We start from the raw sequence: 22185 nt of genomic DNA, 5'->3' as shown, positions 1-22185 counted from the left end.
GTACTTCTAGGAAGCTGGGACTCGTGAAGCGGAAAACAAAAGCTAGGGCTCGGGAGTGGTTCCAGTCTTCCAGAAGATTATCGCCATCACCACTCTCACCCTCTTCTTCTTTGTCTTCCTCTCTCTAGAGGTATTTGCTTTCATTCTCATTTCAATTTCATGGGATCTTACTTTTCTCTAATCATAGTTGTTAAATTCGCCTTGGTTTCTCATTGTTTTGTTTTTTAAATGTTATGCTTGGTTACTGAGAAAACATTGGAAAATAGGAGGAAATGGAATTTGCTTGTTGTTTTGTGAATGGGGACATTGGAAGTCTCTAGCCAGCTGAGTTTAATTCAAAGGTTCGGAACTTTCGGTTCTGTATTTTCCCTATATGTTCTTGGCAGCCAAGCGTGGGCTTTTTAATTTTGAACGTTGAGTGATCGATGGGAGGCCTGGATTTGGAGTCGGCTGTGATGGTTTGTGGTTTGAGTTGAATGGTCCATACAGCAAAAGTCGGTTCAATGGTGTGTTTGTGAAAGATGTACAGGTTTGTGGATAAGAAGCTTGATTAACAAAGTTAAAGGAGTTGGTTAGAAATCAGTGGAAGTGGTTCTTCTGTCCGCTTTGGTTGTTTTTTTTTTTCCTTGGGCCCATTTCTTGGTATAATGTATTTTCTAGTGAAGGTCTTGGGGGCATTTTCTGTAAATAAAATGCTTTTAAAAATATTTTAAATTCTAAAATATCCTTCTGAATTTTTGTTTATGTTTTTTTTTTTTTCATTTTAAGATCTCACCCCTACTTACTGACAAGAACTTTTTTTTTTTTTTTTTCCTTTTTTTAGGTTTACTGACAAGAATTTTTTAGGCCTCCAGTTGTAACTAAATACATTGTAGACCTCTTTTTACCTCCAGAAAGAGCTTTTCAGCGGTCAAATGGTGTGTGGGGGAGCCTTATAAACAAAGCTTATCCCACTTCATGGGAAATATAAATACTTGGTGACTGGTTGGGTTAGGGTTGAGTGCTTTACCGCGTTCAATTTTGATTTGCAATCAATGCTAACGACCTAGACTGACACAGTCTAATCAATACGCTATAGATGTCGTAAATTCTGCTTTTCAAGTCTCTGAACTTTCTATCTACAAATGAAAATGTTGTTACTTGAAAGAATGGAGGAATTGTTGCCGAAAATGGAAATTATGATACTTTCCTACTTGGTTCTAGAAACTGTATCGATCTGAGGCTGTCTTGCATTCTCCAGTGATATTTTGACAGTAAGATATTCTGCGTATAGGTAATTGCTGTCATCTAAATATCAAACCAGCTAAGTTTCTTGTATCACACTGATTCAACACTTCAGTGTATGCTTTGGTATCTTTTTGAAATGGCATGAGAGATGTAAGGTGCACGATGTAATTCCAGAAAAATATTTTTTCGCTTGGCACCTAAGTTCATGATGCAAAAGAGATGTGTGTTTTTGACCTGTAATTGAAGAATAAAATCATAAATGTTACCTTTAAATTGCTGGCTTGCTAGTAGCCACTCTCTTTGTTCAAGGTTTAACTTTTTCCATAAAAAGGTTCAACAATAGAGTATGGACTTGCTCCTGCTTCTAGGCTCCATGTTTTCTATAAGGAATTCAATGCTTCTACAACATTTGCAAACATATGTAATGTTTCTGTTGGATACCCTTGTGGTAGCATTAATACAAGCACTGTTAAGTGGCTCTCAATTTACTAATATAGGCTATAACAAATGTGAGTTGGCAGTCCAGAAAGAACTTTCAATGTTCACATATGATACTGAAACTTGGCTATTAAGTTATGAAAAGTGAAATCCTGCTTTTACTATTTTGCTTTAACCTATTTTTCATTCTCAGTGTTGCTTGTTTATCTTTTGGTTCTGGCAATTGTTCTTTGGCATTTGGTAATAGTGCTTGAAATTGCAGATGATCCATTTCAGTTCTATAATTATACTAGTTTCTTTCTTTTTTCCGTGTTTCTTTATCTGCACTAGATTTGTGCTGCAATAGTTTGTATCTTTGTTTTACACTTGCTTTCCTCTGCTATGATTGTGACATAGGAGGTTCAAAAGAACATGTCTTCCGATACTGCAAAGGAAAATGCATCTGTAGTTGATTCATCAGTGACTGATTGGAAACATGATATGGGGAATTTTGATGATCCAGGTAGTAAACCATGTGAAATTTATTTTAGTTTTCTAGATGATTATCATTCTTTTGTAGTTAAGTAGGTTTTTATGTTGACAATATGCTGTATTGAGAGTACAAGCTGTCCCATTTTTTTGAGAGCTTTATAGGCTTATGGAGATTCTGGAATTTCTAGCTATAAAAAGTGTCTAATATATCAGAACAAGTGAGGCAACCCTAATAAGCATATCTCTCAATGTTTTCTTATTTATCTATCTCTTGCTTCTTTTATTTTATCAAGTAGGAAAGAAACCCAAAAGTGGACTTTTATATAATATTTGAAACCAGTAGGGATTAATGTTTTATGCTTGTTCATTTGTTTATCCTAACTTCTCGAAATAAAGCAATAATACTTTCTTATTGAATTTTTCTCATAAAGTATGTAGTAATATGAATAATATGGAATTGTCTTGTTAGAAAGCTCAAGCTACAAAGCAAATGAGGATGGCTATCCATCTGGGCCCGAAGAACAGCGGCATTCTCACACTGGAATGCTAAATTCAAGTGCAAATAAAAAGGGTAAATTGTATAGTACAAGATATTTCATCATTAAGAGTTTGAACCATCATAATATCCAATTATCGATGGAGAAAGGAATTTGGGCTACTCAAGTCATGAATGAACCAATTTTGGAAGAAGCTTTTCATGTAAGATACCTCTTAGTATAAAGTCCTGTACTGTTTTCTCAATCTTCATGCTTTATAAATATGTGTGTGCTTGCAGAATTCTTGTGAGTAATTCCAATATTTTGTGTCAACATGAGTGGTTTCTTGTGCATTCTTGCAGAATTCTGGTAAAGTGATTCTAATATTCAGTGTCAACATGAGTGGTTTCTTCCAAGGGTATGCCCAAATGATGTCTTCTGTTGGATGGAGACGGGACAATGTATGGAGTCAAGGAAGTGGTGGAAATAATCCTTGGGGACGCAGTTTTAAGGTCAAATGGCTGCGATTACATGATTTGCCTTTCCAAAAAACGCTGCATCTCAAGAATCCACTGAATGACTACAAACCTGTCAAGATCAGCAGGGACTGCCAGGTTTAATTTAATTTTAGTGTTCTTTCTTTCTTGCATTTGCTCTTGTAGAGGACTATAAGGTTTGAATATGATTGTGGTTATTCCAGGAGTTATCTCAAGAAATTGGAGAAGCTCTTTGTGAGCTCCTTGATGGAAAGACTGATGTGGGTGACAATCTAAGAAAGTATGGTTTATTCTTAAAGTTGTAGGGTTATGGAAACTGTCAAATCCAGATTTAACAGCCATGTCAATCGATCTGAGTTTATGCAGGAATGACTTTTCTGGTGATGATCTTCCTCCAAGAAGGCCTTTTATGGAGCCTTCATGTTCTTTACCAGGTGAAGAGTATAACCTGTCTTCAATGCATATGACATGGACACCCATGCTTTATCCTTCCTTGCTCTACCAACATAAAGCTGAAGCAAATAGATTCCATTTAGCACACCAGAGATCGACCGGACCATTTCTTCCTGAAAATTTGCCTATCTCTTCTGGGCCATCGAAAGTTACAAGGGTGAAACATCCTCGGATTAGTGGTAACTTCACTAGTGTACAAGTGGATCATGATATGTCTTCTGGTTTTGATGTTTGGAATATGTCAGCTGAGAGAAGCCCTCTTGCTAGTACACTGACTGAGGATGATATTCTTGAAATGGTATTGACATCCTATCTTAGCTTCTATGTTCTAACCAATGCAAAATATATCCACTGCTTTCTCATTAATAAGGAAAGGAGTGAATCTAAGTTGTGCTGTGTAGAAAAATAATTGGACATTTTATATCAATGATAAATTGGATTATTGATGGTCGTTATGCATTAAATCCATGCACTTTAGAAAAGATATATGGTATTTGAAGGTAAGTGTTGTTGTGCTCAAAATATTATCTTGTAGTCATTTATATCTGATAATTAATTTGGACTGCTTCTCACTCTATATTTATCTATTTTTCTAGTATCATAATTAGCCATGGACCTGTTTTGCTGTGGAAGCTTTTCGTTCCTTGGAGTTTTGTTTCTTTAGATGTCATGGGTTATTGATGTTGTCAATAAGTTTTTTAAACAGTTTAATGAAAATTACACAACTCGTAAAGTTGATATTATTTTCTTATTTATTTATGTTTTATTGGGTGGTGGTGGTGTTTTGCCTGTTGGCGGGGTGGTGGTGTTTGGTTTCCAAACTAAAACTGAGCCACACAAGCAGAAGGTGGGATGCAAGTCTACATTGTTGGTACCAACCCCTGGAAACTTTATTAATGGGTTAGATGGTAACTGCAATCCAAAATATTACTTCTCTATGAGACATCAACGTTTGAGCTTAAGCTCTATTATATCTTCTTGTCTTCTATCTGGTTACCTCATGTTCACTGCAGGTAGGGTTAAATTCCTCGTAAGCCTTGCGATTTCTTTCTTCAGGTGACGTGGCCAGATGAGAAATGTAAATGTCATCTTGGGTTTTGGATGAAAGTTGTTTCCAAACTATGCGACGGTTGATGAAGTTTCCAAGATGAGTTACTTGGCCAGTTCTGGAGTATGTGACAGGAATTAATAACTACAGTTGATGAATTGGGCTAAAATCTTGTAGATTTGGTGGATTGGATTAGTTCACCATAGGGTGCGGTTGCTTATTTTTGTGTATTCGCCCCATCTGGTTTTTGTTATTTTATATACATCGTGTATATATATATATATATATATATATATATTTAATACAATATCCTTTTACCTATAAAAAAAAACAAAAATGAAAAAGAATTGGTCTAAAATCTTGTTAGGTCATTGGACGTCTAGCCTTGAGAAACTTATATAGGTAAATTTATCTATTTGAGTTTTTGGTGGTTGGGGATTGGATTTGGTTGTGTTTGTGGGCGGCAGAACATTTTCAGCCTCCGTTTTGTTTCAATTAATTGAGTGCATTTTTTCCCATCTAGCCAAGAATTTTGCTTATTAATTCAAATTCTTTTTATGCACTTGGTTTTTTCCTATATCACATGGGCTTGGATGTGAGCGTTGGATGTGATTATGTGTTTGGCAGGTGCAAGGAAACATTACATGTTAATATGTAACTGACTAGGTATTGAATCAGTTCTACTGTCCCCTGGTAATTAACATAATTATGTTAAGGATTTCAAATTTACTTGGTTTTCTCACCGTATGCTTACCCTCTTGTTAGTGGCAACAAAAGAAAGTAAATCAATTAAACCAAAGTATTTCCCAGGTAAAAGAGAACAAAAGAATCTAGGAGAATTGAAGAATGGGTGTTGGTGCTCGAGGGCAGTGAAGAATGATTGTGGGGTGCGGTTTGTGGAAGGCTATCAGAAACAGGTGGGTAGTCTTCAAAAGTATAACTTGCTTCATTGTGGGTAATGGCAGAAAGATAAAATTCTTCAAAGACAGATGGTGCGGTGAAAATTCTTTGGAAAAGTCTTGTTTTGGTGTTATTTTCTATAGTTGTTGATTAAGACTCTTGGATAGTAGAATGCGGGAACAGATTAGGGAGGGGGGTTGGTGGAGTCCTTTGTGTCATAGACGGTTCCACGATTGGGAATCAAAAGAAGTGAATGTCTTTTTTTGGAGACTGCAATCAATCTTAGTTAGAAGGGACGAGGATGAAAAATTTGGTTGGAAGAAAACTAAGACCTGCAAGTCCTTTGTCAAATCCTTCTGCACATCCTTACCCTAGGAAAGAAGTGAGCCTTTTCCCATAAGCATAGTATGAGACCTTTGGATGTCAACAAAGGTGAGTTTCTTTACTTGAAATCTATTTGGGGAAGAATTTTAATTCTTGATCAGCTTAGAAGGAGGGGCTAGAGTATTTCGAATATAACATATGTAAAGGGGGTGAAGAGTCAGTTGATAATTTGCTTCACTTCTCCATTGCGAAAATCCTATGGCAATTGGTTTTTTTCTCTTTTTGGAGTAGGCTGATGATGCTTTCCTTTGTGAAAGACAATTTTTTAAGTTGACATGATCCATTTGTGGGGAAGAAGAGGAAGAAAGTTTGGAGGGCTGCTTCCTTTGCACATTTTGGCTGTTATGGAAGGAAGAAATAGGAGTCTTTTGAAGGTGTGTAAGAGTCGGATCAAGCAATTATGTGTATCTTCTTGGATTGGGTTAGAGTGTACATAGGCAATCATTCTATGTCAATGATAGGCTTTGTAGATTGGTTGAGTTTGAAGTAAGGAGGGGGAGGTTATTTTTTGTTTTCCTTATTCCTTTTTGCTTGCCTCTTTGGTGCTAACTGTGTACATCATGTGTACCTTGATGCGTTTCTTTTAGACACTTTCTTTATTAATATATATTCTTGTTTGCCTATCAAAAAATATTATAATCATATTTCTTACATGCTTATGTATATTTGTTGTTGCATGAAAGTTCTGTCAAGGGAAGCTTTCATTGATCTGTGGTTTCATTCTTGAATCTCAATATTGTGAGAAAGGAATGGCCTCGTTTTTTCTTTTTTCCTCCCCCCTCCTCCCCTTTCAATTATAATCATATTTCTTGATGCACCTTTTTTAGATGCTTTCTTTATTAATATATATATTCTTGATTGCCTATCAAAAAAAAAATAAAATAAAATTATAATCATATTTCTTGCATTCTTAATTTGTATATTTGTTGTTTCATGAAAGTTCTGTCAAGGGAAGCTTTCATTGATCTGTGGTTTCATTCTTGAATCTCAATATTGTAAGAAAGTAATGGCCTCATTTTCTCTTTTTTACTCCCCCTTCTTCCCCTTTCATTTGAAAATAACAGTGATAGCTTTTGCCTGTTTTTCTTATCTTTTCTGATAAATGGCTTTCCTTTTGATTTATTGTTGCAGTCATATGAAGAATACCTAGAGGCTCATAGCAGAAGCAACAAAAAGTTATCCCAACCTGTTAGTATACATCTTTAACCTTATCCTACTTGTTTATTTGTGTGTATCATGTTATATAATATATGGGGACCACACTTTCAAATTTTAGGATACAAGAGCTTGATTAGTCAAAAATCCTCTATAGAGAAAACCATTTGCTTTCACTCGTCATCTCTAAATATACTAATGCTAGCAGAATAAAATAGGACAAGGATCCCATACCCATAACACTTGCATGTTGACCCACAATGTCAACATGCTGATGTCTTGTTGAGCCACATGTTCCACGCTGATGTTGTGTTGCATTGATGCTGTATGCTGGGTGAAGCTGAAAACTCTGTTAACATATTATATTTAATTGCTGCATCTAGATTACATGATTCATCACTGTGGACTCTTCAACCAAATCCTATACTAGAAAACTGGTGTTTCTTCTCTCCCCTTTATTGATGTATTTATTTTTTCTATTTTTGATTTTCCTTTTGTTTTAAATGGTTTTTTGTGCATCCAAGCAAATATATCTATGAATGGTAGAGATAGGGGAGAGGGAAATGTTCAGATATGGCCAATGTACTGGGGGTTAGAAAATCAAATGTTAAAATATTGAAGTGCTTGGTTGGCTTGCTCATCAACTAACCGTGGAGGTGGGGGGGTGGTATTGTGGTGGGTGCTTGGTATGATTGTGAAAAGAAAAAGGGAAAAATCTTTGACCATTTTATTACACAAACTCAAGAAGATATTATGGGATGGGAATCTCATCCCGTAGGCCCAACCACAGTTCCAACCACAGGACCTTAGATAGTAGATTAAGAATCTGTATACAAAAGATTTAGATAGAACATGGAGCATATCCTCTACAAACCAACTGCAGGACTATGGAGGATTGATTAACCAATGGGTCCAGAATGCATGTGTGGAACTGTTCAGGTGAAATTACAAAAAAACCATGAGCAATGTCTGGGGTCCTACAAGATCACTTTTATGTCCTGGAAAACTGGTGGTATATTTAATGATCCAACTTTGGAAAGGATGTAGGCCTATGTTTGACAACAAGGGTGTGTTTAGTACCCTGAAATAGGGAATTGGAAATTCATTCCACTTTCCCATTCATTATCACATTTGGATTACTTATTAGAAATAGGAATAGGAATAAAAAATCATTGTCATTAAAACTAAAACCTGCTCTTACAAGGGTTTTGATTTCTCTCTTTCACATTATATTATGATTCACCTCCATTCCTATTCCTACTCCCATTCTTGTTCCTATGCACCAAACATGCTCCAACAGTTTTTCCCCTTCAAAAATAATTCGTTTGGCAAAATAGTAAAAGTCCCAAGCAAGCTTTCTCATGACTGTGTCCAGGTGAGTCTAGGCCAAAGCTTGGTTTTACATATTTTAGATTTTTGCCACATTTAGTTTCTATGTGAAATGTATGGCCCCAAACTGAGCCATGTTAAAAATAATTCTTGACAGGCAGCTGGACCATTGCGGAAAATACAGGAATCAACAAATAAAGAGCACAGCGATTCGTAAGTCTCAAGTTTGTTGTTGAATGCTTGAAACATAGTGTCAAGGTCCAATTATTTAACTTGAGGAACATATAAATGTTTATACAGTTACTCCCGTCCTGTTGCCGATCGGTGCCACTCACGGAAAAGGACTCATCATTCATCCTCCAAATGACTGCATTTCAGCAGACCAGGCTTGCTTCTGTGTTGGAGATGGATAAGTAGGATGATTTGGTGGCGCTGGGGCAAATTTCGGAGAAGTTACTTTGTTGTGATCTGTAGAATCAGGATTCTTATTACTTTTGTGTTGTATAAATCTTTATGCTATGATTTTTATGATTTCATCACAGAAGAAGAAAACTTGTTTTGGGGTGGGAACCAACTTGTACAGAAATTGAATGGGTAACACCGCCCCAACCCGACCCATCTTTTTCCTTCCTTTTGGACTCTAGGGATGAGAAGATAAAACTTCATATAAAGTAACGGAGCCAGAGTTAGGCCATTTGAATGCCTAGATATTGTATGGGCATAGAAACCAATTACAGTTGATAGAATATGAAGATGTAAAAATTATCCAGTTTCTTTCTCTAATTTATGAACAAAGTGCTAATTGAGATGGATATGAATCTCAAAAGAATCATGCGATTGTATTCACAAGAATATGGCCACCATACCGTGTTCTTGATAACAGTGTAACAAAGTATTGAAGAATGTTTTTCTGTTACAAATAATTATCATTCCGACCAATTAAGAGATGACATATGGACCCATCATGAGATATAAAAACCAAGGAATATATATTAATCCAATTGAAAATTGAGTGTAACAAAGAATGAAATTCAATGAAGGTATAAAATCACAAGGACTAAATGGTCTGATTGGTAGCGGATTATGGGATAGGATAGCGAAGCGGACCCTTAAGAATAGTTTATTTAAAATTTTCCGTGTTATTCAACATAAATAAAAGAATCCTGATCAGCCGTCCATACACCATAGACACACCCAAACCATACGAGTCCTAAGCGTTGACGCTATGTATATTCTAGTAATTTTACTTTAATTTTCACAGCAAGGACGGAGACGAAGAGACCCTAACCCTAATATGCTCTGATTGGATGATGGGAAGCCAAGGCAATATCAGAAAGGAAGACGTTGTTCAAAAGCTCAAGGACGATGGCGACTTTGATAGACTCCGTCTCATGATCATTCGCAAGCTCAAGGACAAAGTAAACCCCCTTTCCCCGTCTTATTCTTTCTTCAATTCTCTTTTCTGGGCCTCTCTTTCATATGTTTTCTTTTTCCTCTAATCTTGCTTTGCTATCTAAGTTGTTGCTTTTGTTGTTTCGTCGATTCAATATCGAAAAGTTTAGGGTTTGATTGCATGAATTTCAAATAACTCCTATTTTGATTTTCGGAGAATGGGTTTGGATTTGGGGATTCAAGGTCCAATGCATCAACCCAATTAGATTTTTGTTGCAGTTTTGAGATTTTGATGCATCATTCTTTGTGCCTCTCTGGAATCGACTGAAAAAGGTGTGGGCTTTGGGCTCCATCTTGTTACCTCGCAGTAGATAAGTTTATGGGTTTTTAAATCTCTTTAAAAGTATTGTTCTTGTATGCATTGCTGTGTAATAGAGACCTGCAACTTTTTGTCATTTGGGAAAATAGAGCATAAAAGGAGTTATCTCTCAATGTAGATGGTTAAATTCTTGTCCATTTGTTTTAATCCATCATTGCTGATAAAAATTCAATCTTTGGATTTGAAAGGACAATCTGAAGCAAGATTTTTTAATGCAATCTGTTCATTTTAGAGTCCTTTCTTCCAAATTGAATAAAAAAAAACTTAGCTGGAGGTATGCAAACCATTGTAACACTTTATACGTTTTGTGCACAATAAAATTTATAGGGCTCTTATTATTATTAGTTTTAATTATATAAAACACAACTTAAAGTTGGTTTTTAAGTTGTCCATGTTTCCCATCCTTTGATTTGTGAGTTGTAATTTCAGCCCCTCCCTAGCAAAGCTTTTCTTTTTCTTGATTTTTTCTTTGAAATTATTTATTAAAAATTTGAGCCAGGAAAAAAGTAGAATAAGAATAGGTTTCTAACTTAGGAGTTGTCTTTGTGGTTGGATATATATCTTCTCTCTCCCATTCTCTTATCTTCTTCAATGCTTCTCAAAAGAGTGTTTTCTAATAAAATAAACTTAAAATGCATCTGACTCTAATTTGATTCATTCATAAATTTCCTTCTTATGGGTGAGTAGTAGGCCCTGCATCTTTTTTTTTTTTGGTTTCCAAATACACAAGCCAATTATTTTGAGCAATGCAATGCCATGATTTACTGCAGGAAGAGTTGCGTAACAGCATTATTTCAATGGTGAAGCAGTCAGAAGCACTTAATCATGCAGGCAATGAAAATCTGAAACCCAGGCAATTTTGTGATGCCATTTACAAAGAGATCCAGTAAGTTTTTTTTTTTTTCCCTAGAATTTTTGTTTGTTTTCGCTGGGGATGTTTTTGGTGTATTTATAATTTTTCATCCCCAGCCTTTTATATAAATGGGTATGCTTTTACTATGGAATGTTTCCATGTGCCCTGCACAGACCCAGTTACTTAGTTAGGTTTGGCATCCCTGAATCTTGTGATTGTGGCTCCTGTGGTTTGCCTCTGGTAACCAGACCAAGGTGCCAATTAAGTGATCAAACATAAGCAAATAATAATTGAACATTTGGCAAACCATGGCTAGTGTAAGATGTTAAACCAGTATCCTCACTTACAATATCAAACCCAAGATGCAAAACAAACCTACGTGTCCTTACCTTGCTGGATACTCCCTATAATTATGGTTCTATTTGACAACATTTTCGAAAGCAATTCTCAAAAACAATTCTTGAGACTTAAAAACAAATCTTAAGTGGTTTTAGGAGGAAAATTCTGTTTGGGAACTCATATATGAAAAACAGTTTTCTCAACTTATTTTCCATGAAGCTACTCTACACTAATGTACAAGTTGAAGATACCTTAAATTTGTTCTAGAAAACAACTTGTTTTCAGAAAAAAAATCTCAAAAACTGTTTTATTTCTAAAGTTTGTCAAATGTGTTTTCGGAGTTAGAAAACTCTCTTATGTTCTAAAGGAAAGAATATTGCTTTCAAGAATAGTTTCCAACCAGGGATAGAACCTGTTTAACAATGTTTTTGAAAACAGTTCTAAAAAATAGGTTTTGAGAAAAAACAGTTCTAAAAAAATAGGTTTTGAGAACGGTCCTTCAAAGCAATTATGTTTTCAGGAACAAAATTTATTTGAGAGCTCAAATTTGAAAAATAGTTTTCTTGATTTATTCTTCATAAAGGTACTGTACACTTATAAACAGTATAAAAGCTAAGGGTCGGTGGGTTTTTTGTTCCTTTTGTTTTTTTGTTGTGAGGCCTTCGTCGCCTCGTATACTCCCTGTATGCTATGCGGCGTTTTGCCTTTTGCTAATATATGTGTTTACTTATCGAAAAAAAAAAAAAACAGTATAAAAGCTCCTAAAGTATTCTCCATATTTTCAATTGTTACTTAAAATATTATGCAAAAAGCGATTGCAAACACCTCAAATTTGGTCTAAAAAACCAACTTATTTTCAAAAGAAATTCACAAAAAACTGTTTTTTGTTATATGATTGTGAAACATGTTTTCTGAGTTAGTAAACTGTTTTTGTTCAAAAGAAGAGAAATTTTTTTTCAAGAACAGTTCCAAGCATGGCCTATCACTAGGTATTTTCCTTCAATACCTGGCTTCATGTATATATGTATTGTAAACTCATTCGAGTTAAGAATTCTATAGGAAAAGTTCAAAAAGGAATTCTAGTGAAATAGAAACTAAACAATAGTAGAAAACCTCCCAAGTTTTCTATTATTTATTTATTTTATTTTTTAGAAAAGTCTCTATTCAGAGATTGTGGCAAGTGTGAATCTGAGACAAATTCTAAAAAGAATAAATATAGAACTTGAGATTATTTGGGCCAATTGTGAAACCGGAAAGAAAATGGGTGTGTCCAATAGTGCATTTTTAACTGTAATTTTGGGAATTTTGGACAATTTAATTATTTAATTGAATTGAGTTTTGTTAGCATTGTAATTTTCCTTCTAAATTTCTCTATCAAAATTGACCAAGTTTTGAAAGTTTGTTCATTTGGTTGTTATTATTGAGTTATGGTGATGAAATCATGTGAATGTGTTTAATGATGATTGATCAACAATCTGTCTCTCCCCTAATATATGCAACTCTGAATTTTTTTTTTTTTTTTTTTCATATTATGCAGTTCAACTTGTTCCTTTATCAACAACTGGAACTTGTCATGCATGTAAGCTTCATTTCTAATTATTGTGTTTGTGATCCCTAGAACAGAGGCAATGAACCACATATCTGATAGTCTGTGGGAAATAATCAGATCAGATGATGGAAAAAGTGAAATTACCAAAACAGTACAATCTGTCTACAATAAATTAGTGAATCCGAAAGGGAATGAAGAGGGCAATTCTTCGTCTCCCAATATCTTAGCACAATTTCAAAATGGAACTGGCAATAACAGTTTCCAGAAAGCCCCAGCCAGTGAAATCAATGATCCAATGTCTGATAATGAGCTGAATGAACCACCAGGTTTCTCTATGAATAACACTCATCAGAGCAACAGCCATGGGGAGGAAAAAGGGGAGCAGCAGCAGCCTATGCCTTCTGAAAGGGGACCCACTGAAGAACACAAGGAAGGGTCCAACCACCCACTGGAAGTTTTGGAGCCACATGATGTTGATCATGGTGTGCCACCTGGATTTTCTGCAGCTATGGAGAACAGTCAGCCATGTGATGGTAGCGATGAGGACCCTGATGTGCCTCCAGGATTTGGTTGAGTTGTCTTGCAGTTTGTTTTGTCACTGCTATCATGCGCCGGTGCATTTGTTAAAGGCTCTAGAATGAAGGATTCATCCATATAATTACTGCCACCACATTTCCTTGTTCATCCTAGAAGTTCATACTGAATCTTTGCAACTAGCAATGGTCTCTATATACCCCATCATTGAAGGTTAGAAGCTGGAAAATATTATTGATATTCGTTTTTTATGCTCTGAGATCCATTCATACCTGATTTTTCATATGGTTTAACCTGAGTTGTGAGAGGATGAGAATCATGTTAGGCTGTGGTACAGTTGTTACCAAAATTTTTTAATCAAGGTTTATTTGTGTGATTATAAAATCCATGGGAGCTGTTGTACGATGTGGAAACCCTTTTTTCTCCCTTAATCTATGAAGTTAAAAATGTTAAAATGTCTAGTCTCATCTGTAACTTATGCTACTAAGTAATGCGGAGGTTTGAATGAGGAAGCTTTTCAACATGAGGTACCATATTTTGAGATTTATTGGTAAAGCTTTGGTCATATTGACCCAATAACGCTTATCTTACTTGCAGGATGTTTTTTTCTATTCAACTTTATTGAGCAATATGCCCATAATATTTTTTATCTGGAAAAGATTCCTTAATGTTTAATAACAATCTATTAAACTTGTATACCTCCAGCCTAATCTTTAATTTAACAAAGCTGTTTCTATTCAATTTTGTTTTTGTCATTTATCTTTTGGGACTATATGATTGATTTATATAAAGGAGAAAATCTGTTTGTAGCATGCTAGATCATTAAATACAAAGATGCATTGAAGCTACTCTGGCACAACTTCCTTCTGTTACAAGCAGGCATCCTCTCGATGCAAGTTTGTTGAATTCCATGCACTTCAGAATCTTCTTTACTAGGATGATATGTTGAATGGGTTGCCTATCCAAAAAAGAATGATAAGGTAAATGTGTTACTGATGGCTGAAAAATGGGAAATTCTAGGCAATAACACCCAGGTTCCTAGGGAATTGTGTTTTGGTTTCCTAAGTAATCACACTTCGGAGAAAGGCTGTCAAACTCTTAATGAATTCTGATAATAATTTGTAAAATTACATAAGTTCATTAAACTACTCTTGGTGAAATAAACATCTACTCAAATCTTAATTAACAATTCCAAGAGGAAATGATTTCCTCATTTGTGTCCGAAATTATGGGTTGGATCTTTTTGGAAACTTTCTTTCTACTTCTCTTCCAAGTCTTCAAAGGGTGGTTTTTGAACATGTGAATCTAGACGGAAGAACTACTGAGTCATTTTGGTGAAAAGGGAGTGTTCTGAACTATCTGTCTTCTTCCACTGGGACTACTAAATTACTGCTGTGCACTTGTGGTATTTACCATGGTCAATAATGGATGGACAGTGAAATTGTTACATGGTGGATCCATGCCCTGCTGTTCCTATAATGTAGAAAACTATCTTGTAATTCATGCAAGTTTAAGATTCAGCAGATAGGGAATAGTTCAGGTGATGCTTGGGTATCATTTTGCAGGAGGTCGATGATGTCATGTAACAATCTTTGTGTTTTTAAGTGAGCCATCTTACCTCATGGAAAGTTCAGTCCTTCGTTTTCTCCATCTCCCGTTGTCTCTTTGGCTTATTTCTTTCTACGCTTTTGCCTGGTAATTCTTATTTTTAGATCTCTATTAATGATTTCTTAATTTTTCTTTCTATTGATCTATTTACTCATCTCTGGTAACTAATGTATTGAGAAGTTCTCTCCATTCTTCATTCTGTTTACTTGAAAGCAACAGTTTAGATTCTCCTGATAATCAGGTTCAGACAATTCGGTCTGTAAATGAAGATAATGAGATAAAGGAGGCATCGCAGATTAACTGATCATGTAAGCAAGGATTTCTGCTCGTCTTCTGCATTCTCATTAATCCACTCCTCACTTGAACATAATGGAGATTGGACTCCCAACAGAGTGTTTGCCAGAAACCCATTTGAGATATCCTTGAGCAAATTTGCTGCTTTTCCCGCTGGAGCTATTGTGGCTGAATGTCACTGAATACGTCAGCTTCTGGTTCACCTTAGAGAAGTAAAGCTTATCAGGATTGACACTCACATCAACTCCTTGTGGTACAATCGCCGTTACGGTGTAAGATGAATAGGCCTCACCAACATTTGTCACAGTCCGTGTCAAAGTCTGAGGTGGTCCCAGTGCAACAGAAAATGAAGGGTAGTTTAGCTCTCCTTCAGGAATGCTTGATTCTTCTGAGCATTTGATGGATCGATGTGCAAGGATCCCAACTTCAGTATCTGTGTAGCCCAGGCCACATAAATAAGGTATATAGTCATCAGGTTCGATATCATAAACCAAGCCTGGATCATTTGCTCTTGATGGGTTAACATGACCTGCGCCAGTAGCAAATATGTCTGCAGGAAGAAGTCTTTCATCGAGAATGGGTTTTCCCCCAACGTTTAGTAGATCAGCGGTAGTCATTATGGCAGATTTAATGGCAGCTGGTGACCAATCCGGATGAGAGCTCTTGAGCAAAGCTGCAATGCCACTAAGATGAGGGCAGGACATTGATGTGCCAGAGATTATGTTGAATGTGGATTTTGAATTTATGTTATTGTCAAGAGGGAAGGGCCATGCAGCTAGAATGCTCACCCCAGGCCCAATAATATCTGGTTTCAGAATTCCTGGACTTGCAAAGCTGGGGCCTCTGGAAGAGAAGGAAGTAATAGCGGGAGACAATGGGTTGCCAATTACAGTTCCTTTAAACAAGATTGCTGCTGTTGGTGTTGCGGTTGAGTTTATATAGGCTTTAATCTTCAGTCCTGCAGCGTAGCTCACATGTGTTGCAGGAAGTACATGGGCATCAGCTAAGGTGCTGAAGCCATCACTTTCTTGGTTCACGAGAATCATGGCAGCACCACCAGCATTTTTCACTTCCGTCCCTTTGTCAATTCTGGCTATTCCCCCACCTCTGTCACACAGCACTACCTTCCCCTTGACATCAATATTTTTCAAGGATCCCTCTCCACATACTGCAGACTCTGGTTTACCATTCATTCCAGCATAAACGAGAGGCAATTGTGTTGCTGGGAAGTCACTGGGCTGGAAAAGGGTTTCACCATCAAATTGTTCCCCATTTCCAAGTTTTGCAGCAGCTTTGATGGTTCTATCAATGGAACTGGCTCCAACAGTGAGAATCCATGGGGCTTCGTTAGATAGAGTGGTGTTGAAAGGGCCAGAATTCCCAGCTGAACAGCTCACAAAAATTCCCTTTTGCATTGCTGCAAATGAGCCCACTGCTATATTGTCCTGGAAAAATGGAACTGCAGGATCACCTAAAGAGATTGAGATCACGTCAACACCATCTTCAACAGCAGCATCAAGTCCAGCTATTACATCACTTTCTGGGCAATCTGGTCCAAAGCACACCTTGTATATTGCCAAGTGAGCGTAAGGTGCCATCCCAACTGCCGTGCCCTTGGCATTTCCAAGCACATCAGCATTCTTCACAAATGCGCCAGCAGCTGTGCTTGCCGTATGGGTACCATGCCCATCATCATCAAGTGGTGGCTCAGCTGTCACTCCCTTTGTGGCCTTGGCCCCGACATTGAAAGACCTTGCACCAATTAGTTTGTTGTTACATTCTGATGCCATGAACTCACAGCTTCCTTTCCATTTAGCTGGTGGAGGTGGAATTCCTTCACCGCTAAATGAAGGATGGCTAGGCAACACTCCAGAGTCCAATACTCCAATGATCACCCCCTTTCCGAAATTTGATTCTTTCCAGAAGCCCATTTCCTGGTGCAACCCTAGGAAATCGGGTGAATGCGTTGTTAGTAGAGGCAACATCTTTTCTGGACGTGCTGAGATGAACCCGTCCTTATTTTCCATAGCTCTGACTTCTTCCTCCGTCAGTCTGGCTGCAAAACCACTGATCACATTTTTGTATGAATAAACCAGGCGTTCCTGGTTGTCTGAAGTGGCAGTGGCCACTGGCAAAAATGACCGATGCCAACTCTCTAGATTCTCTTGTTGGGCAGTGGTGCTCCTTTCCAGCTGCTTAACGTGGACAATGTAAGTTTGCAACTTGCTCTTCTCAGTTGTTTCAATTGAGGATGAAAATTGATTTCCCTGAGCAATCTCAGGAGAGATGTAAAGCATAAAAACTATAGTGAGGAAACGGAAAATGGCCATGTTTAATGGCAACCCACTCTTCATAAGTAGAGTGGAGAGATGCAGTGATCTGTGTTTCTGTAACGGGTTGCTTCGTGTACATATATACGGAAGAGGGAGAGAGAAATGGCCGGCATATTCATAAGAGTTTCTCAGTGTGGGTTAAGTGTACGTTAATGCCTACATTAGCTTACCTATTTGGAGTATAATGTCTACAATAGCTTCAATAGATTCCATAACTGTTAAGGACGGCAACTGAGGATTGTGGCCAGTGTTTGTTTAGGGGACTTGGTCTAACTTGTCTTGCCACATTTGTCCAGTTACAATCGTTTGCATCAAGTTTCACTACATTGCTGGGAAATGGGAGGGTTATTTTAGAAATCTCATTCCAGTTATTATGCTAGAAACGTTAAACAGGTAGGAGACAATAATTCCAAGAGTGTTTCCGCTTTTGAATTTCCATCATATAGACTATAATACAAACTGATATTGGAACATGGAAGGTTTGTTCTTAAATATTTTGTACATAAGATGTGTCATCCTATCTTGTAGTTGCACTTGATATTTCTATTTGGACGTAATGTGGGGATCTACTTCGAGAAATAGTTGGCTCTTTTCAGTCTTTTGCTGTGTTATGTTGATTCCTAATCCATCAAATCTGTATTGAGTCATAGATGTCAGATAATAATCACTGTTGTCAGACACTAATCCGATACCATATTACTTTCCCTTTTCAATCTGATGATGCGGGGCAGACTTAGTGGTGATTTTGATACTTTTTCTGCGCGCCTATTGCTTTCACTCATTGTTATGCCACTGCCACTTCGAGAGGTGTTAGGTAGGACAAGCTAGTCGCAGCTGATAAGAAAGCTCTTCTAAGTTCTAAGCAAATCAGCATCTCCACTCGTGGAAGGAGATGGACAGGAGGCTGCTGCTGTGTCAATGAGAACATGGAGTTGTAGAACGACTAATAATAATAATAATTAAGAGAAGAAAAGAGAGATGTGACATCAGATCTATGCTCAACTGAGGTGGTCGGGTTTAGCTTCGTCTTTTCTAGGAAAAGTTGGCTATTTTATTTTTGACCCTGTGTATGTTAATAGGGTAGGTTTAATGTCAAAAAATTGAGAAAATAAATTGTAAGGAAAAGAATATATATATATAATGACAAATAAATTTAAAATTAATAATTTATTTTCATATACTATTTTAAATTAGTTTTATTTGTTTTAATTTGTTGATATAAAGATTAAATAATTTGAAATTTTTTTTAATTATATTTATTTATTTATTGTTTTTTTTATAATATAATTATGAGATATTTATTTTTTTAACCTTCTCTTTTTTTTTTTTAACCAAATATAACTGAATTATTTGATTTAGCGAAGGAATATATTGACTTCCGCCGCCATTTAGCAGCATGCATGAGAAAACTATGGCCTCCCCCCACCCTCTCAAATGATTCATTGATCTTGGAGGGATTCAAATGGAGCCGAGCTTCAGTTTGCAATGGGAACCAAGTCCAGCTCACTGATTTATCGGGCATGGTAAACGAATTCGTGAATTATGAGGTGATAAATGAATTCCAATCTGGACAAGGTAAAATAATTTTGCTTCTCACTTCATTGTTGGAAATCTAGAATGTGAGTATTTGTTGGATGCAAGAATTCAATTCTCACATCCTCGGTTGCTGCATCCTTCACCACCCGCTCCTCATTCAAACATAACAGATATTGGGCTTCTGACAGAATGACTATCGGACACCCATTTCAGAAATCCTTGCGCAAATGGCTTGCCACCCTCACCCCCCGCGCTTGTCCTGCTAAAGCTCACCATATATGTCATCTTCTGGTTCACCTCCGTGAACTCGAGTTTATCAGGGTTCACACTCACTTCAACTCCAGATGGTGCCAAAATCTGAACACTGTAAGATGAATTGGCCGCACCCACGTTTGTGACCGTCCTTGAGTACGTCCGAGAACTAGGCCCCAATGCAATGGAAAATGAAGGATAATTTAATTGTGCCTCAGGTATGGATGATTCTTCAGAGCACTTCAGCGTTCGGTTCACAATCAACCCTACCTCCTCATCAGTGTAGCCCAAACCACACAAGTAGGGTATGTAGTCATCTGGTTCCAGGTCGTAAATGAGGCCTGGATCATTTGCTGCTGATGGGTTCACATGGCCGGCACCGGTGGCAAACAAGTCAGCGGGTTGAAGTGTTTCGTCAATGATGGGCTTATTTTCAAGGTTGTGAAGATCGGCAGTAGTGATGATTGCAGACTTAATGGCAGCAGGAGACCAGTCAGGATGGGCACTTTTGATCAAAGCCGCAATGCCGCTGAGATGGGGGCACGACATTGATGTGCCTGAGATCACGTTAAATGTCGGTTTAGAGGTTGTATCGTTCTCCAGAGGGAAGGGCCATGCTGCTAGAATGCTCACACCAGGGCCTATAATGTCTGGTTTCAAGATACCAGGGCTTTCCAAGCTTGGTCCTCTCGAAGAAAATGAAGTAACTTCGGGAGCGGTAGGGACTCCGATGATGGTTCCTTTGAAAACGATTGTAGCGGTAGGTGCTGATTCTGATTTTATGTAAGATTTAATCTTCAAACCCGCTGCATAACTCACATGTGTTGCAGGAAGAACATGGGCGTCGACTAAGGTGCTGAATCCATTGAGTTCGTCATTGGTAAGAATCATGGCAGCACCACCAGCATCCTTCACTTCTTGCCCTTTGGCAATTCGTCCTATGCCCCCACCTCTATCACACACCACTACCTTTCCTGCCACATCTACATCTTTCAATGATTCTGGAGCGCATATGGCGGACGAGGCATTACCATTTGCGCCCGCGTACACGAGAGGTAGTAATGTTGAAGGGAAATCACTTGGCTGGAAAAGCGATTCGCCATCAAATTCTTCCCCATTTCCAAGCGTCGCTGTAGCCATTATCTTTCTGTCTATGGTGCTTGCACCGACGGTAAGTATCCAGGGTGCCTCGTTTGATAAAGATCCATTGAGTGGGCCTGAATTACCAGCTGAACAGCTTACAAAGATCCCTTTTTGAATAGCAGAAAAAGCACCTAGTGCAATTGAATCTGCGAAAAAAGGAGCAGAGCCTCCACCCAGGGAGAGGGAAAGTACATCAACACCATCCTCTATGGCAGTGTCAAGTGCTGCTAATATGTCAGTGTCCGCGCAACCAAATTCGGAACATACTTTATAAATTGCCAAGTGAGCAAGCGGTGCCATGCCAACAGCCGTGCCATTGGCATTCCCGAGCGCATCCGCGTTTGGCACAAAATTCCCTGCAGCTGTGCTTGCGGTGTGGGTGCCGTGGCCTTCTTCATCAATGGGTGGAACAGCCTCTGCTCCGCTATCAAAATTTCTTGCTCCGATGATTTTGTTATTGCAGGACGTCCAATTGAAGTCACACTTTCCTTTCCATTTAGCTGGTGGAGGTGGTAGTCCTTCATCGCTAAATGAAGGATGGTCAGGGAATAGTCCTGTGTCCAGAACTCCAATAATAACCCCCTTGCCGTAGTTTGATCCTTTCCAGAAACCTAACTCTTGGTGCAACCCCAAGAAACCAGGGCTATGAGTTGTATGCAAGGGCACTATTCTTTGCGGTCGAGCTGAAACAAACCCATCCTTCTCTTCCATGGCTTTAACTTCTTGAGCTGTTAATTTCGCTGCAAAGCCATTAAGCACATTTCTATAGGAATAAACTATGCGTTGCTTCCTGTGCGAGCTTGCAGTGGCAACTGGCAAAAATGACTCATACCAGCTCTCCAGACCATCTGATTTAGTGAAGACTCTGCGGTGTGTCCTCTTAACATGGACAATGTAGGTTTGCAAGTGATCACTTTCCTCAATAGCAACATCTTCCTCCAGTATTGCTTCACTTAGCTCATTCATCAATTCTGTTTCCTGATCAGCAACTGCAGAAGAGAAACCACACATGAAACCAAGACTGAGAAGGAAGACAGCCACCATGATTGGGAACAGTTGACACCCCTTGTTCCCCATAATGGTAGAAGAAGTCGAGAACCCCTCTTTCTTTGTGTTAATAATCCGACCTGATCAATACATATATAGCACACATGCATAGAGAGAGAGAGAGAGAGAGAGTTTGTGTGCGTTGGTGTAATCGACCAGGCTAATTGTCATGTCTTAATGCGTTTAGCTGGATGGCATGCAGGTTTCATGGCAATGTCCGCTTCTTCAGTCCTAGTTTTATCAGTCAGCAAAAGAACAAAATGGCGAAAACCCTTATGTTTATTAAGATGTGTTCACATCCCAGCTGCTCATACGCACACCTAATCCAGCCACCACTGTCCCTCCACAGCCTGCTCATCAGGAGCTTAATTTATCATGATATTCTCTGAAGCTTCGAAGGTCTGAAAGCCTTGATATTAAGCTTGGTGCCTTGAAAATACAACAACCTTGAACAGGTTGGACAAAAATAAAATTAGAGTAGAAGGATTAAGTTGCATGCATTGAAGCAATAGAATTACAAAAACAAGTGATTGCATCTTATTCCCTTC

General features: G+C 37.9%; 4 protein-coding genes across 8 annotated transcripts; 2 read left to right on the top strand and 2 right to left on the bottom strand.

The window, feature by feature from the left end:
• Positions 1-9147, top strand: LOC117933626 (YTH domain-containing protein 1). 4 transcript variants are annotated; one of them, XM_034855084.1, is made up of 10 exons: positions 7-130; positions 2062-2167; positions 2606-2835; positions 2975-3226; positions 3313-3389; positions 3476-3860; positions 7026-7082; positions 8536-8591; positions 8679-8772; positions 8809-9147. In XM_034855084.1, the coding sequence occupies exons 2-9, from the start codon at positions 2077-2079 to the stop codon at positions 8743-8745; spliced, it is 1215 nt and encodes a 404-aa protein (XP_034710975.1). In that variant the 5' UTR covers positions 7-130; positions 2062-2076; the 3' UTR covers positions 8746-8772; positions 8809-9147. The 4 variants fall into 4 exon arrangements, 2 of the variants coding, with proteins under 2 accessions (XP_034710975.1, XP_034710992.1); XR_004654339.1 differs by lacking the exons at positions 8679-8772; positions 8809-9147 and adding an exon at positions 6578-6897 and having other exon boundaries at positions 1-130; positions 8536-8570; XR_004654340.1 differs by lacking the exons at positions 8536-8591; positions 8679-8772; positions 8809-9147 and adding an exon at positions 6578-6889 and having other exon boundaries at positions 1-130; positions 7026-7079.
• A 393-nt stretch (positions 9148-9540) lies between these two features.
• On the top strand, positions 9541-18257 carry LOC117933640. Of its 2 annotated transcripts, XR_004654341.1 has the most exons (5): positions 9541-9796; positions 10920-11035; positions 12960-13637; positions 14990-15119; positions 15274-18257. XR_004654341.1 is itself a non-coding variant. In XM_034855114.1 (3 exons), exons 1-3 carry the CDS (start codon positions 9686-9688, stop codon positions 13462-13464), a joined length of 732 nt encoding a protein of 243 aa, XP_034711005.1. In that variant the 5' UTR covers positions 9541-9685; the 3' UTR covers positions 13465-13965. The 2 variants fall into 2 exon arrangements, 1 of the variants encoding a protein (XP_034711005.1); XM_034855114.1 differs by lacking the exons at positions 14990-15119; positions 15274-18257 and having other exon boundaries at positions 12960-13965.
• LOC117933611 (subtilisin-like protease SBT1.2) lies at positions 15365-17446 on the bottom strand. Its single transcript, XM_034855067.1, has one exon. The coding sequence runs from the start codon at positions 17351-17353 to the stop codon at positions 15389-15391; it is 1965 nt and encodes a 654-aa protein (XP_034710958.1). The 5' UTR covers positions 17354-17446; the 3' UTR covers positions 15365-15388.
• A 1091-nt stretch (positions 18258-19348) lies between the features above and the next one.
• LOC117933622 (subtilisin-like protease SBT1.7) lies at positions 19349-21405 on the bottom strand. The gene has a single exon (XM_034855075.1). The coding sequence runs from the start codon at positions 21299-21301 to the stop codon at positions 19349-19351; it is 1953 nt and encodes a 650-aa protein (XP_034710966.1). The 5' UTR covers positions 21302-21405.
• Positions 21406-22185: the final 780 nt, after the last annotated feature.

The sequence above is a fragment of the Vitis riparia genome, chromosome 2 (genome assembly GCF_004353265.1).
Source record: "Vitis riparia cultivar Riparia Gloire de Montpellier isolate 1030 chromosome 2, EGFV_Vit.rip_1.0, whole genome shotgun sequence".
NCBI lineage: Eukaryota > Viridiplantae > Streptophyta > Magnoliopsida > Vitales > Vitaceae > Vitis > Vitis riparia.
This window is presented reverse-complemented; position numbering and strand designations above follow the sequence as displayed.

Excerpts from the sequence above, each read along its gene's own strand:
- LOC117933622 (XM_034855075.1), bottom strand. The coding sequence starts at position 21,301 with ATGGAAGAGAAGGATGGGTTTGTTTCAGCTCGACCGCAAAGAATAGTG.
- LOC117933611 (XM_034855067.1), bottom strand. The coding sequence starts at position 17,353 with ATGGAAAATAAGGACGGGTTCATCTCAGCACGTCCAGAAAAGATGTTG.
- LOC117933626 (XM_034855084.1), top strand. The coding sequence starts at position 2,077 with ATGTCTTCCGATACTGCAAAGGAAAATGCATCTGTAGTTGATTCATCA. Across the intron at positions 2,836-2,974 it reads TTTTGGAAGAAGCTTTTCAT|AATTCTGGTAAAGTGATTCT; the intron begins GTAAGATACCTC and ends GCATTCTTGCAG. Across the intron at positions 7,083-8,535 it reads ACAAAAAGTTATCCCAACCT|GCAGCTGGACCATTGCGGAA; the intron begins GTTAGTATACAT and ends AATTCTTGACAG.
- LOC117933640 (XM_034855114.1), top strand. The coding sequence starts at position 9,686 with ATGATGGGAAGCCAAGGCAATATCAGAAAGGAAGACGTTGTTCAAAAG. Across the intron at positions 9,797-10,919 it reads TTCGCAAGCTCAAGGACAAA|GAAGAGTTGCGTAACAGCAT; the intron begins GTAAACCCCCTT and ends GATTTACTGCAG. Across the intron at positions 11,036-12,959 it reads GCCATTTACAAAGAGATCCA|AACAGAGGCAATGAACCACA; the intron begins GTAAGTTTTTTT and ends TGTGATCCCTAG.